This window comes from Jatropha curcas, chromosome 9, assembly GCF_041381405.1.
Source record: "Jatropha curcas cultivar XTBG-Jc1 chromosome 9, XTBG_Jcur_1.0, whole genome shotgun sequence".
NCBI classification, from domain to species: Eukaryota; Viridiplantae; Streptophyta; class Magnoliopsida; order Malpighiales; family Euphorbiaceae; genus Jatropha; species Jatropha curcas.
Window position 1 is genome coordinate 4,072,368 of NC_143159.1, and position 16,237 is coordinate 4,088,604.

The window sequence follows — 16,237 nt, forward strand, 5'->3', positions numbered from 1 at the left end:
AAAGGGCTAGTTATCTAACCGTGCAACAATCAGAAAAAAAAAAAAATATATATATATATATATATATATATATATATATATATATATATATATATATATATATATATATATATATATATATATATATATATATATATATATATATATTATCCTATTTAGAGAACGCTATGACCATATCAATATAGGTTTTTGTATAATATCTGATAAAATTATATAGTACTTTCAAACTCAAATTTTAACTAAGAACAACACCATCCTGATATCATGACCTTTATAAGATAATAAACAGAAGTATGAAAATTATAAAATGTCATCTGACATAAATAAAAACATGTTTCTGAAACCATGTCAGACCAAATCAGCAGGTGCAAGATCCATCATCTGTGGAACAAAGAGCTCTATCAATGATTCCAAGCAAAAGTATGCAAATATTAAACAAATGTTTTTAAGGGCAAATATTCATAGTGGAGCCTACATGTCATAGCAAAATGAAAGCATTGAAAGTTATATGAGCAGATTCCGGACGATAAAACAGAATCATAATCTGACCTGCAAAAGTACAATTACAACTTAAACTGAAAGATCAAACTAGAAATGCCAAAGCATTATAGAGGTTTGGAAATGAAATGCAATTGGAAATAGATATCTCCCATTTCAAATTCACTTTCAGATATTAAATATAATTTAAAGGTAATATCAAGAAAGTACAAATTCGATTTAACTTAAAAATAAAACTATAAAAAATTTAAATCCCTTGTCTACCAAATAAGAAAATATAATTGTGTTCTAGAAATTGCATTCGGTTTTCATTTTCTCGACAAACCAAAATGTAGCCTTTGTGTGGTCTAAATCCCCTGTAGATGTAATGTAATTGAGTAAGAAACTTTATTCAGTATAATCAACTAATGATACTAATTTGACAAAAGTCAACAAGACTAAAGAAAGAGCAAATTGAGAACGACAAAATAAACTTATTTACATAGCCATGGACAAAGCACAGTGCACACCAAGCAAGGAAACAGGAAAAAGTTGCAAACAGGAAATGACTTGTTACATAACTTCTATGGAAAGTCTAAACCTTAAACCTTCGAGTAGAGGCACAACAATATAATGAATGCCCATGCATATGAATTAATAGTTTAGAAAATGTATGTGCATGGTTTTAAGGATCCTGCTATGAAACCCAATGAACATTCATTTCAAAGGCTTAAGCTATCAAAGAAAAGCATGTATCTGTTTCTGACACTTTAAAAATTCAGCAAGTTACTGTTCAGCAACCATAAATTGCTAATGAAAGAAAAAGATGGAAAATTATCAACAAAGTTTAGATCAATAAAAACTCAAACTCGTAAAAAAAATTTTAATAAAACAATAATTTGGTACATTTAATAGTTGGAATGTAACAGGAGCATATCTAGAGGACATGGAGTAAATGGGAAGCAATCACTTGCCAACAGAAGAATAATATCAATGTATCTGCACCTTAGTAACTAGGAAGAGATGGAATCAGTTGTGTATGGTTGCTTGACAGACAACTTGACATGTAAAAACTCAAAGTTAATGACCGTAGAACAAACAGAACCAACATAAGGACCCCCAACTAAATACTTATGAAGTTGTCATAACAAATAATAAAACCACTGTGAAGCATTAACCCCAGCACCACACCCCCAAAAAAAGCCAAAAGAAATGGCAGCAGCAAGCCTTCTCTCCACAGTAACCATTCATAACAGTCAGTAGAGATAGACAACAAGGAAAGCTGAAGCACAAAGTGGAAATATAGCTATCTATATTGGGTTCTATTTCACCTTGCAACAAGGAAAACAAATTATGTGAAAATTAAAACAACTGTAATACAAAAGAATATGGGTTTTTCTAGCCAAATGCATAAGAGACGATAAAAATGGCATACCAGGTCATCATTACTCAAATATAGAAATGGCCTTTACACACATGTGCTACAAGCAAAACTTTTCTCAGCCTTTTCATCCATGTGAAGGAAAGTGAGGAATAAAGTCCAGTCTTAAGGCATCCTTATTTCGCGCATATAATTGCTTAGGATAAGAGTTTGTAGGACTTTCAACAAAATGCAGTTCAACTAACACAAGCTTCTAACCATGACTGGGTTAAAGTACTTCCAATATTCCAACTGAAACTGGTTATTGACTTATATAAGAATATATAGTCCAGTAACTACTCTGCGACAAGTATAAAAAACAAAACTGAAGATTGAATTGTATCCAATGATACATAAACTGCGGTATCATCATTAATTGATCCTTGATCAGCTATGAGTTTTCGTTGATCAACTATGTCGGGGTTTTTCCTTATCACAAGTTCGTATCATGCTAGATCCTCCTCTATAGAGACTTTCATTAGTTTAAAACTAAAACCAAACAAAAGAAACTGTGCTAGTCTAATACAACATGGAGAAGCTGATCACTATAGTCGCAGTTGTAAAAGTTTTCAATCTGATTCCTTAAGATCAAATGTTATCAAACTTATAGACAAAATATGAGACTAAGAAGAAGATACTCAAATTAAAAATTTCACAGAATGCATTAAGAAAAATCACTTATTTAAATTGACAAACAGAAATACCATGTCATGCAAGAAACGGTCTACCAAATTATGACCTCTAAAACTAATAATGTAAGCCATAAGAAACATGCATTGCTGGAAAACATATAAAACAATGACTAAGGATAAAACAAAGTCGAAAATGATCAAAATTTAAAAAATTTAAAGGAAGAAAAAGGGACCGCACAAAACGAAATGGTTCCTCCTTCTGAATTCTGATCACGTATACCATAATCACCGGTGCAATCAACTCAACACTCGAGAACCCAGATACGCAAGTTTCAAATGCCATAAAAAGGCAAATGTAAATAGTTCTACTCTCGGTTCGCTCCAATTTCTTAAAACCCCAAAATAGTTACTTTCTTCAATTGGAAAGGACAGAGAATAAATGAAAATCAGCTACACATTAATGATTTTCCATCGAGCAACTAAGATATTCAAAGTCATATCGCACGAACCAGGAGGGAATAAAAGAAGGAATTATTAAAAGGAAAAGAAAAGGTAAAGTCAAGTGTAAAATTATATGATTATATTTGTAGAAGAAATGGAATGTATGGAAAATTGGGGAAACGCATACATCATCACCAATAATGGCCATTTAAGTATAATACTGAAAATGGGTACAAACATTTTGGCATACATACATGTCAAAAACCCATCATTGAAATGCTTCATAAACAGCCTCTCACCGTTTCAATGTGGAATAAAAATACCCATTATGGATGACGAATCAAATGCTCTGCTCCTCCTCATCCTCTTCCTCCTCCTTTAAAATATAAAAGAAAAAGATAGGCAAAAATAAAATAAAACAACAACAACTAGAACAGTAAAAAGAGGAATGTGAGACTTTCTTCTTCTTCTTCTCCTTTTTTTTTTTTTTTCTTTTTTCTTTTCTTGGGAGTGAAACTATGTATATATTTGCCTGGCTCCATCCTGTCTGCCTTTTAAGCACCTACATTGTACTGGGTCGCTTCTCTTATCTGTGAATACACCAAAATAACCTTCGATTTACAAAGGCCTGGCGAGAGAGTGCCTCATGGTGACCAAGGGCAGGTCGGTCATTCCACAAAACGGAAGAGAAAAACAAGCCTTGAACGACAGCAAAAACAGCCATTGCAGAACAGTGTAGCCCAGCTAAGCCCAAGAAACACAGAGTCTCCTTTCTTCTGGGTCTGTCTAGTTTTTAGGGGGTTTAGAAACAGAGAGAGAACAATAACAGAGAAAACGAAAGAAGAGAGAAAATGGAGAGATGGGTTTGTTTTCTTTTGTATCTAAAAAAGGAATTGGATTGGAAAAGAGAGGCAGTTTTGACAGAAGAAAGAAGCATTGGTTTTTCGGATTTGGAGAGGTCGGTGAAAAGCCATTTTCAACTTTCTTTTTGTTCTTCTCCTGCTATAACACACCGTTTTGTGTCCGCCATCTCTCTCTTATGTAATCCTGTATTTCGAGATATTGAACAACCAAATAATAATTATAATCTTAATAATATTCGTAAATGTGTATCATTAAAAGAGAAAATAGGAAATTCTGCTAGTGTTACTTGCTACAAATAGAGCCTCACAGTCACAGCTGGTTTTTTTTGGACTTTAAAGTGACGTAAGGTCTGACCGAGTACGCTCTGCACAAATCAATGCCTGAGGCTGAGATGAGACTGGAAAGACACCTTCTGCATTTGCCTGTACTATTTTTAATTATTTTATTTATTTATTTATTTCTTACTATTTTTTTTTTTTTTTGTCATTTGCTTTTATAATTTCTAAACTATAATTTGGGTGATGCTATTTTGCGGCTTGAGCAGGCTCAAACAGGGTTAAAATAGTAGTTTCAATTTTTTAATATTTTAACAAAACAATTTAATTAATTAATTAGACAATTTCATCCTCCATTAATTTAATCTTAATAGATGAAAGAATTAATGGTATTAAAAAATTCAATATATTATTAATGTCCAATGCATTTTAATTTATTTCACTCATTCTCTCTCTTCTACAACCATCCCTCCATTGTGATCTATAAATAATTTATTGCATCTCTAAATTAGGTCTCTAATCTATACCTAATTTTTTTAAAAAAAACACCTTTTTTTTCTATCATCTTAGTTAACAAGTCCCTTAACTATTCAAAGTGGCTGTCATGAAGAAGAGGTGACTCGAATTGGTCACTGCTCCTCGTCCCTTTTATTTTGTTTTTCCACTACTGCCAGATTGATTTCATTGATTAAAATAAAAAAATAAGTTTTCTTTTTTTTTTTTAAGATTATTTTATTTAACTGAGGTTATTAAAATACAGCTACAAAATAAATTACAAATGAGTTTTGATTGATCACAAGATGGATGGTCATAAGTTCCATTATCTGTGCCTATATAATTTGTTATTTTAAAAGACTTATAATTAATCATTAAAATAGAAATCTCAAATTATAAGAAAATCGAAGTCAAGCTAGAAACCTCTCCTACAGCCCATGGGGATGGGGCAAGATTATAGTATAGGCTACTACTAATACTGGTTTAGTTGAGTGAAACGACTGCTTGGTCGAGCCCTCCTCTCGCTTTCGATCGAGCTACTCTTTGCCCCTCCCTTCTGTCTTAGTCGATTCCCTCCTCATCAAAAACTTTCTTGCAAAATTTACTCTTAATTCATAGAAATAATTTCTCCAAATTCTAGAAAATTTTTTTATAAAATTAATAAGATATGGTCGCTCTTTATAATTTGATTAATATTTTATATTCATGCATACTTTAATTTCACAAAATAAATTTATTGATTTACTACTTAAAACTTATACATAGCACTATAAAATATATGTGTATGTGATAATTATCCGTATGATTTAATTATAGATTAATATTATATAAAATGAAAATATAATTATTTAATTGTTAATATATATCTAACAAACTTTTTGGGATTTACTAATCCTTTTCGTTGAAATCTTAAAAAATTTGTATAAAACTCCCTTTCTTAGACAATCTGCCAACTATTCAATCAATTACTTCTTCGAAATGCTAGAAATCGAATGAATTCAGTCTTATACATACGCGAGGAAAGTAATCAAAAAAGAAAGAAGAACCATACGTATCACATACAAAATTATAAGATATGGTTATTTATAAAGTACTAAAAAGTACTAATTGAATCATAAGAAAAAAAAAATATATTTATATTTAATAATATAGTAAAATATCACATACTAGCTTTATGAAGTAAGGAATATCACATACTAGTTTTATAATATCACATAATATAGTATGACATTTTTCAATATTTTACATATTTCTCCTAGCCATATTACATAAAAATCTCTAGAGCATTACAAATAAATTACCAGTGAGTCGCCAATATAATAAGTAGTCTATCATACAGTTACCAAGAGTAATCATCTATATATTACCATAATATGTAATAATTCTACGAAGCAAAAAGTATATATGACATATATAATTATTAGATATAGTATAAAATATCGAAGTAGTAATCTCATAATGTGTAATTGAATTAAATTATTTTTTGTTATATTTAAAAATTAGATATATATCATAACATCATGAAATTTTAATTTTAGAAACATTTTGATTTAATTTGAATCAAATATAAAACGAGGTGTACATATAATTTTGATCACATAAACATAACACTCTAGTATTTTTATAATTAAAGTATCATTTTTAAATCATTTTATATGAATTGATTAAAATAATAAAATAATAAAATATTATTATTTTTACCGTTGTAATTTCTAAGTTATTTTAATCTTTATTGCAAAGAAGCAAAGGCCTAGTCAGTCTCAAAAAAATACAGCATGTACGTCATTGTCACTTATGGTTCTGTTAATGATGATGATACAGTCTGATTTTTAATGATTTGTACTATGTAAATGACCACATTGTCCAATTTCTTTTGCTCTAACTAACTTTTCAATATTTTTGAAATTTAATGAGGGAAGACATTCTTTACTCAGTGGTTGATACTATTTTTTCTAATTTAATTTTAGCATTGATAACTCAATTTCACTGCATAAAATTACTTTTATTAGATTTCAAGATAAATTATAATTTCCTCGCTGAGACTCTAACTATATAAAAGAGACAAACATTATAATTTCCTCGCTGAAAGGAAAAAAAGAAAATGCGTTTTCTAATTTTCCTTTGTGTCGGCAAGCTTTAGTCACATTTTACTAGTTTGTCACATTTTTAGGATTCTCAGCTTTTATGAATTTTGTAACATTTAAGCATGCAATTTGAAACTAAACAAAATGTTTATTATCAAAATGAAAAATAAATAAACAGAGGACGAAGAGTTATTGTTTGATAGTAAAAAATTGGAGAATGGGGTTTGGTTCGTTTGTTTCTGTCACAGCTCACAACCAATATGGATTGGCTGGATTGTCAGAAAAATTAATCACTCTTTATCACCAACTCTATGCCTGTAAACAACAGCAACACACATAGATAGCCATAGGTTGAAACTTGAAAGAAAGAAAGTAAGTAATACAATTACAGAGTACTTAAATAGGTAGATGAGCGTAATTAATTAGGTGTTAAATACCAGTAAATGTTTAGTCGTAAGAGCCGCCCCCTTTGGCCTCTGTTGCGTTGACAGAGAGACGGACAGAGAGTAAAGGGACAAGTGCCTAAAAGGAAAGGGGTCTGTTGTGCTTTAAACGTCACTGGTTGGTTACATTAAAAGAAGCCATATTCAGGGGGACTTTTTCCCTATCAACCAAAAAGGGAGGGACGGCCCTCTTTCTAGAAACTCCAGCGGTTAGGACTTACACAAATAGGGACATGTAACCCGACAAAAGGGTCTCTGCCACATACCCTTTATAATTATGTAATATTTCTAACATTTTTATTTTCCACTTGAAATAAAACAGAGAAATTAATTTAATTTTATAATTATGTTTGTTGACCGTTGAGAATAAGATTTGTGGACTCTGTCTGGAGTTTTGTCAATGCACATACATACTAATAATAAGCTTCTTGTTTTTATTTTGAATTTTTGTTCCTAATTGTTGATCCTATCGTGGAGTTTTTGCTACCTTATTTTGTTTTTTTTCTTTTTTTTTTGGTTTAATACATTAATACTTGGATTTTTTTTTTAATTTTTTTTAGCAATTATAGCTTTCATTCAAAAATTTTTAGAAGCTCATTGATGCGATCTTTAATGGTTCCACATATTGCCATCTCAATGCATAAACAAGTCAAATCGTGATTTAAAAAAAATTAATGATAAAAAGTTGAAACTTCAATATTTTTTTATTTTTAACTGATACTTTTAATTTTATTCATTAATTACACTTATTAAGAAAATAAGAGCCTGAATATAAAATGTATTTGTGTTTAATAAAATGAAATACAATTTACTTTTAAAATGATCCAAACTTTAAATTAAACTAGTTAAAATTTAATGAGAATATAAAATTTTATAATAAAAAAATACATATACACATTCATGAATTTTTAAGAATTAAAATCATTAAATTTAAATGTAATTTTTTGTTTTTGTCCCTATATATATATATATTACTGTAAGTAATATAATTCTCTCTACTTCAACAAGACTTTGTGTACGAGTCGATCGCAATACTTTTAGTGCCGGTGACATGCATGTCCCTCCATTCATTCATAGCTCACATTTTATTATCATCATTTACTGGTTAATCTTTTGCGGGCTTTAAATGGAATCCAAAATATTTAAAGCCGCTTATAAATTTAATGTATAGATTAACAGAAACAAGGTACTATTAGCAAAAACCGAAAATGAAGTTAAAATTGAAGATTTTTGTCATTAAGCTTTTTTAATAAGAAAATGTCGTGTTTTCAAAAAATAAGACAATGTCGTATTGAAGTGGCGGTGTATAGAGTTCATTAACAATCACATTGATGAACTTTTAATGGTTTTTGGACTGTGGCTTGTAATTGTTATAAAAAATTAAATTTATTTTATAATTGACAAAATGAAAAAAAAAAAAAAGGAAAAAATTGGAAAAATACCGAAGTGGATGCTTTTTTGGGTCATTAAGCCAAAATGAATTAGTAAGCAAAGTCATAAATTCATAATCCAATTGGGAATCCTCTGCGTTTTGTCATTTGACATTCGGAAGCACATTTATTGCATTTATGACTAGCAGGTACAAAGAAAAGATAAAGAAGGGGAAAAAGTCAAAAGTGAGAGCATTATTCGGCGGATGAACTTCATTATGCTTACATTACATTACGATTAAGTTACTGCTCTTTAGTAATTTTCTATTAATCTTAATATTTTTATAAAATAAAAGTCTCAATCCTTTGTGTAATTACCTCAAACCACACCTAAAGTTGAATGAAGTGAATACCGTACAAGGCTGGAACTTGATCAGCAACCTTATAACATCTTTCGTAGATTGGCGAAGAGCTGGAGATCTAACTGTACATCCAGCCGTAATGAGAAGAACCTCAGCGATGTCATCCCTAAAAGAAGCTGATAATCGCTGGTCCAGTGCCTTCGTAACTCCATTACTTTCCAGTTTTGTAAGGGCAGAAATGTAATCTAATAAAAACCTGGGCCATGAATAAGCATATGGGTTCGTGGATATCAATGGGCCCTATATGGCGGGAACTAATGTATGCTTGGCCCACAAAAATTTAATTTACTTGCCCATTGCATTCCGGTGTTTTTTACTGGACCTGTAGAGCTGAAATGAAAATGGACCAGGCCTACAGAGAACACAGTTTGGAATTGCGAGCGGAAAATTTTAGAGAAACGGCTACGAGGGAATGAGGCTACCGCCGACGACAGTTTATATATCAACCTGCAGATATGATTTTTTTGATGGTTTTTCATCAGGTGAATTGATTTTCACAACCGTTTAATTTATCAACCTGTTGAAATGAAATTTATCAGCCCAACCATTAGGGCGTTCTACCATGAAACATTCTTGTCAGTTTCAAAAACTTGCATCAACAGTTATAATGCTAATCCACAACTCAGTATTACTAGTCATAGTGTCCAATTGCTACAAATTGCATAATAGATATCAGAAAGCTAAGCTTATCATTGATTTTGACAAGACTAAATGGATCCTTGAATGAAGCAGGTGCCTCAACGTAAAGCTTTCTTTTCATTTACCCACCAACTGTTTTAACTGACCTGCATAATCACAGGATGGCTTAAAATTAAATGCAAAGCAGTTTGCACTTCACGTGAAATTTTCATTAGTTTATCATTCAATTGCATATTACATGTTTGCGACAATGTCTCCACGAATTCCAATATCTAATCGTTAACTATGCTTCTTTTATACGTTCTTTTATTTTAGCCCACGCTTGTTCTGTAGCAGAAGGTTGCTAAAATATTCATTTAGCTAATTCATCTAGGTAGTGTTACAATTCATTTTGAGTTGAGTCCGATTCAGCAATGTTGGTGACATGATTGTGTGCGTTGAAGCAACGCAATTTAGCCAACTCATTTGGATGGAGAGTGTGCTTACTGCATCATAACTTATCAACTTCAATTTACTGTTTCTTAAGATTTTTCAATTACATTTTTGTTCGTACAAGTAATGATTATTGTTGTCTGTTGTTTATTGTTATCCGAGTTGTTTGCACTTGTGTAATTTGCTACTAATTTATTATTTCAGGCACTGAAGTTGGCATTTCCATTCTCATTAGCATCCAATTGGTACGAAGAGCAGACTTCTTTTTTTTTTTTTTTAATTTTTTTTATATCTCCATTATTTCAATTTTAAAGGTTGTGCAATTCACTGACATTTTTCATTCTTTTCTTTCTTGCAAAGACATTGTTTAAAAATCAATAAAACATAACCTGGTTACGCCTTTTGAGATTATAAATTATAAAATTTAAAGAATATATCCCAATTTTTTTTTTTTTTTGGTAGAAATATATCCCAATTATTATTCTGCTGTGCATGCATATTTTTGATCCTTTGCTTATAGGGGACATGCCTATCCTGGGTTGAAGTTCATGATCATAGCCTAGCATGTCTTGATGCCCTGTCTTTTCAGTTGGAGAACTATTCTTTCAAGGTTTGTATCTTTCTTTTAGTTTATGGAGTCTCCACCATGATAAAAGAAATATTAGTTTCCATGAATCTTATTCTTCTTAGAGGACCCCACAGCCATTCTTGAAGTTGAAATATGACACACGTGTAGTTGTGCACTGACATTTTTGCATACAGTACTGTGGCTCTGATTTGTATTTATACTTGTTGCAAGTTGCTTCATTTTGTATATGTTTGTACAAATACACACAATGATCGAATTAATAATTTACTTCAATGCTGGTTCTAAGTCATATTTTCTATTATTAGCAACACAGAATTATCTGCATTATAGTATTGTTTTTCATTATGAAATGGAAGTATCCTGATCTGCTACAGGAAATGACAGTAACTTGCTACAAATATTTCTAGTTGAATATCATAAGGTAAATAACATGACCTAGTCATTAGATAATAACAGTACTCATCATATACAATATTTTAGAGCAGTGAAAGAATCTTTTGTCTTACTGAGAATACCTTTTAACAAACAAAGAGAGTTCCAGCTTGTGAGTGGAGGTTCTTGGCTCACTATCTGCGGTGAAGCCAATATGGTGGCTATTCCACTCTTAGATCTCCATTACAACATGGAAATGAAGTTCATTTAGAAAAAAAGTAACAGGAAAAATATGAAAAATAAAAGATTTCTTCTTTCTCCTCTGTTCTACTTAAATGGAGACAAACATGTCATGCAATCAATCACCTTGTTGGTCTTTTTTCCAGATGGTGAAACTGGTCGACCCATGTGAGTCATATTTGATTTTAAAATCAGAATTGAGGACTCCACTTCTGTGCAAAAAGGAATTGCCCATTGCGAATCTCAACCCTCCATCCTTAGCAAATAATTGTGCCTTTGTTTATGGAATTTTCTTTTCTTTGGTAGCTTTCCTTGTGAAATAAAAAAAGATTGGCAAAGATAAAGAGAATAAACAAAATTTTCAAAAGCCAGGGAGTGCTTTCGTTGGTGGGTCTTTGAAATATGTATGCTACGCATATAAAGCAGCCCTATTTGATTAAATTTCTCAAATACAAGGGCAAGAAAACAAAATGAAAAAGTATAAAATGTAAAAAGAAAAAAGAAAACATAGAAGAATCTACAAGCTACTTTAGTCGGAAAGAGGAAAAAAAGAGTAAGTTGCTGAAAATATATACTCCTATTGAAAAAAACAGATCATGGTGGAGACGAGCCAATCCCTTTGCAACTTCAATGGCTATTTGATGTTGCGTGGACCAATCTAGACAGATCTTATTTTTGTGAAGGGCATCCCAGAGGTTTCCATTCGGCACGTACTCATAAACCAGCAGGCTGCAATTCAAATTTGAGAAATAACATTACAATTTTACTATGTTTTTGTGCCTTATACTTCCCAGGGTCCCAACCTTAGGTTTCCAATTCTTGTCTGCGAGCAGCTGATCTTCTGAAGCTGAATCTTTCATTCCCTTAATCCACAGCATCTTCACAGCAACAACTTCCCCACTGCTCAATTCAATTTTGTACACTGTCCCAGATCCTCCATTGCCACTATGTTTTTATCAATCAAGCCATTAATAATCTCTTGTTGGTTAAAAGTGATTCCAAGGAAAGGAAGCTCTTTGGTGTTATTTTTATAGTATTTTTAATATAGTTTTTATTAGGATTTTAGTAGTTTTAATTACTTTAATTAATTTTTATTTAGTTTTATTTATGTTTTTGTTTAAAATTTTCTTGAATCATAATTTACTTGATGTTAAGGAAATTTGTAGGATTTTGACACAGAAAAGAGCAAAGTAAGCAAAACTTTCAGAGGCTGGCACGCCCTACCCGTGCCTCACAGCACGCCCGTGCCAAAGTTCCGGTTTTGCCTTAGGCCTAAAACGTCGGCCCATCCTGCACCACTTGTATGGACCCACGTGAGATGATTTCCTGACGTAAAAATCAAGTTTTAATCCTATTTAGATGCTGGGAGAGTTCTAATTGGGAACAAATATAAAGCCTGAACAGTTTTCTATCTCCAAAAGATTCTTATTCAATAAAGATTCACTTTCTTAAACGAACACGAAGATACTCCATAAAGTCTATATAAATAGAGAGACTAGTCATAAGGAGCCATTCATTATATATTCTATCTTTTGTTCTATTGTTTTCTCTCTTTTTCCAAGATTTCAAGTATTCAAGATTTGTGTCAAGATTCAAGAAGCTGCCCAAGCCAATCATTAACTAGTTTTTATTTCTAAACTCTTTTCTTATTTTATTTTCAATATTTATGTTGATTATGAGAATACTTACAAGTTTAATTGAGTTTTATTTAATTACTATGTTGAACTAAAACTCTAATACTAGGGATTTGATATAGCTTAATTTTGATTACAATTTATAATATTAGATTTGTTTTTTCTTATTCATGATATAATTTATTATTGAATTTAATTGACTTATTTCATTAATCGATATCGGGAGAAGGGTTTTTGATATGAATATGGTAATAAAGTACATGAGAATAAAAACTTGATGCGGAAGCTATATGGTTTGACTCATGAGGGGTTTTCATAAGTTAATGACCTTAGGTTATGAATTCATAAACAAACCATAAAACTTAATAATTTAATTCATGTTTGATTGTGCTATTGGAAGATAGGTAATTAGACCGAGTTAAAATAGCTAACAATACGTCGGGAGTTTTAGGGTTGTTTTTCCTACTTAAACAATTAAAATTGATTATCAAACTAATAAAATAAATTAGATAGAATTAAGTGAAGTCAAAATCTCTAGTAGTTTTAAATCCTTGATTTTTCTTTTCATCAAATATTGTTGCTTGATTTGTTTTTGGTATTTTTTTTATTTGTTTAATTTAATTTCTTAAAATAATTCCCCTTATTGCGATTTAAAAAATAATAGATTAACATAATTTTGATATTTGATATACAATATCTGTGGAAATGATACTACTCATTCTATATTATTTGTTGGGATTTTCATACACTTATAAAAAATCACTGTCACTCTTTTATCATATGAAAGTAATGGTGAAGGTAAACTCTGATCATGTTCCATAAACTTTTCAATTTCTGAGTTTACATTTTGGCAACTAGAGAGCTCCAACTATAATGATAGCTACAGAAATTCCAATCACCCATAAAGAACTTTTGTTCTTTCGATTATAATTTTGTGAGCATATGGGGAAATTTTGATCTGCAGAAACATAGACTGGAACACAAAGATCTGTGTTCCCCAAAAAGCTTTCCAGCAACCCACCTTCTATGAGAGAGAGAGGAATTGGACCAGAAAGGCGATTGTTAGAAAAATTAATAGAATTTGGTAACACAACACCAAGACTTTCTGGTACATCTCCGGTCAATTGATTGTTGGAAAGATCAAGAACATCGAGAGATTTCAGCAATGATAGTGATTTGGGGATTGAAGAATTCAGCATGTTGCCTTGCAGCATCAGTAGATTTAGCTTTTTCAGAAAGCCAATTTGAAAAGGTATGGGGCCCGACAGGAGATTATTGCTGACATCAATCTTTACTAGATTGACAGCCCCAGAAATTTCAGGAGGTAGAACTCCTGAAATCTTGTTGCTTTGCAAGAAAAATTCAGACAAGTTTCTTGCAGTTCCAATTGTATTTGCAATTGAACCACTAAAATTATTGTAACTCAAATCAATTATTGAAACATGGGGAAGACCTAGAAGTCCTTCTGGTATTAAGCCCTCCAAACGGTTTTGATTGACTCGAAATCGCAGAAGAGTCTTACATTTTCCATAACTGTCAGGTATCTCTCCAGAAAACATGTTATCTAAGACGAGAAAGTATAACAGTTTACCTCTTTTGCAAACTTCTGTCGGTAGTGGGCCCGATAGGCGATTCTCTGACAGGTCTAGGACAATCATAGGTGACAGTTGCCCCAAGTTCTGTGGAACTTCTCCTGTAAGAGTGTTTTCATAGGCTGATAAAATGCGCAAAGTTGTTGAATTGCCAATAGCACTTGGGATATCTCCTGAGAGGCTGTTGTTGTAAAGCTCCAAGACTTCAAGCTTTGGAAGGCGGCATATGGATTCTGGAATTTTTCCAGTCAGCTTATTGACTGAGATGTCCAAATCTATTAGCTCTGTCAAATTTCCAAGTTCTTCCGGTATATTTCCAGAAAGATGATAATTATAGTAGAGCTCAAGCTGTTGCAAGTTCTTCAGCAACCCAATCTCAGCTGGAATCTGACCTATGAGAAAATTTCCACTTAATTCAAGATCGGTAAGAGATGTCATATTTCCAAGTGATGCTGGGATTGGACCATTCAGCATGCACGCTGTCAAGATCATTGACTTAAGCTTTGTTAGTCTGGAAATGTTCTCTGGAAATTGCCAGAAGTTCAATTCCAAATTTTCATTGAAGTTAAGCAACTCCAGGTTGGTGAGGTTAGTCACTGACATTGGAAAGTCACCCCTAAAGCTGTTGTACGATACGTCAAGAATCTGGAGAGCTCTCAAAGATGAGAAATCAGGAAGTGTTCCAGTGAGGTACAAAGAACTCAGATTGAGTTCTTCTAAGAGAGAGCAGTTGAGGATGCTGTGAAGGAACTCGCCATGGAGTTGGTTGTGGCCAAGACGAAGAATTTGCAACTCTGGCAGGTAAGAACAAATACCAGTTGGGAATTTGCCCGATATAGACCAACCGGTCATGTCAATCTTTTCCACGCACCCGTTATTGTTACAATCAACTCCTGTAAAATTGCAAACTGGTTTCCCTCCAGTAACATCCCACTCGGATAAAGCTTTCCCTGACAGGGAAGTTCTCATTAGATTGAAGAAGTAAGATTGATTATTGGTTGTAGCATACAGAGAACAGGCATTGGAAATAATTGACACGAAAAGTAAGATAATTGAAGAGAAAGCCATTAGTGGCAGTAGCAGGCGAGATACAGCTGTGTTGCATATATATAATACAAGTAGGCATGGTATTTTCTAAGCCAACATTTTTTACCCCCAAAAAAACTAAACTTTTTTTTACTGTAATGAACTAATGATTCACAAAAAGAGCTGATAAATGGATGAATGGGAATTCGGAGGAATATGATTAGAAAAGACTAAACAGTGGGCCTCAAAAGTCATGATAGCCAGCATAACTTTTTGACTGAGAAGAATGATGGTGTTGTTTCTATTTTCTACTTTCTAATTCTTGAATCTGAGGGGAAATTCTCATTTGCCCCGCAATTTTGACATTCAAATCAGTTGCATTCTCTTACTTTAATTTCGGTCAATTCAATTTATGACATCTTAGTTTTTGTTTTGTCAATTAAATCTTCAACTGGAAGTATAACTGCACGTGATAATAGTGAATATTAAGAATTTAAGTTTGTATATATGTAAGAACTCTCCATCACCTTCACTAATCTTTATAAATTAGTGTATTTATGATTCTTTTTGCGTAAATATGTCTTACTTTGTTGATGAGATAATTTCAAATTGAAGTTATATCAATAGTTTGCAATTCGAGAAAATTTTCAAGCAAATATTTAAAATTAATATATATATATATATATATATATCAAAGGTGTGGTTAACTTATTTCATTATACAAAGAGATTTATAATTAAATAAAATTTTGGAAATTTACTTTTCTTTTAAAAACTTTTTTTTTAGAGAG

General features: G+C 31.8%; 1 protein-coding gene and 2 long non-coding RNA genes across 3 annotated transcripts; 1 reads left to right on the forward strand and 2 right to left on the reverse strand.

The window, feature by feature from the left end:
- Positions 1 to 156: 156 nt before the first annotated feature.
- Positions 157 to 4,094, reverse strand: LOC110009153 (uncharacterized). Its single transcript, XR_016322434.1, has 3 exons — positions 3,270 to 4,094; positions 476 to 549; positions 157 to 381 (listed from the first exon to the last, which is right to left on the reverse strand). It is a non-coding gene; the product is annotated as an uncharacterized LOC110009153 (long non-coding RNA).
- Positions 4,095 to 9,253: 5,159 nt separating this feature from the next.
- Positions 9,254 to 10,813, forward strand: LOC119370121 (uncharacterized). The gene is made up of 3 exons (XR_016322435.1): positions 9,254 to 9,405; positions 10,199 to 10,239; positions 10,515 to 10,813. It is a non-coding gene; the product is annotated as an uncharacterized LOC119370121 (long non-coding RNA).
- A 2,809-nt stretch (positions 10,814 to 13,622) lies between these two features.
- LOC105631002 (uncharacterized) lies at positions 13,623 to 15,534 on the reverse strand. The gene has a single exon (XM_089725668.1). The coding sequence runs from the start codon at positions 15,487 to 15,489 to the stop codon at positions 13,684 to 13,686; it is 1,806 nt and encodes a 601-aa protein (XP_089581794.1). The 5' UTR covers positions 15,490 to 15,534; the 3' UTR covers positions 13,623 to 13,683.
- Between the last annotated feature and the right edge of the window lie 703 nt (positions 15,535 to 16,237).

What these genes read in the sequence shown, in the direction of transcription:
- LOC105631002 (XM_089725668.1), bottom strand. Translation starts at nt 15,489, where the DNA reads ATGGCTTTCTCTTCAATTATCTTACTTTTCGTGTCAATTATTTCCAAT.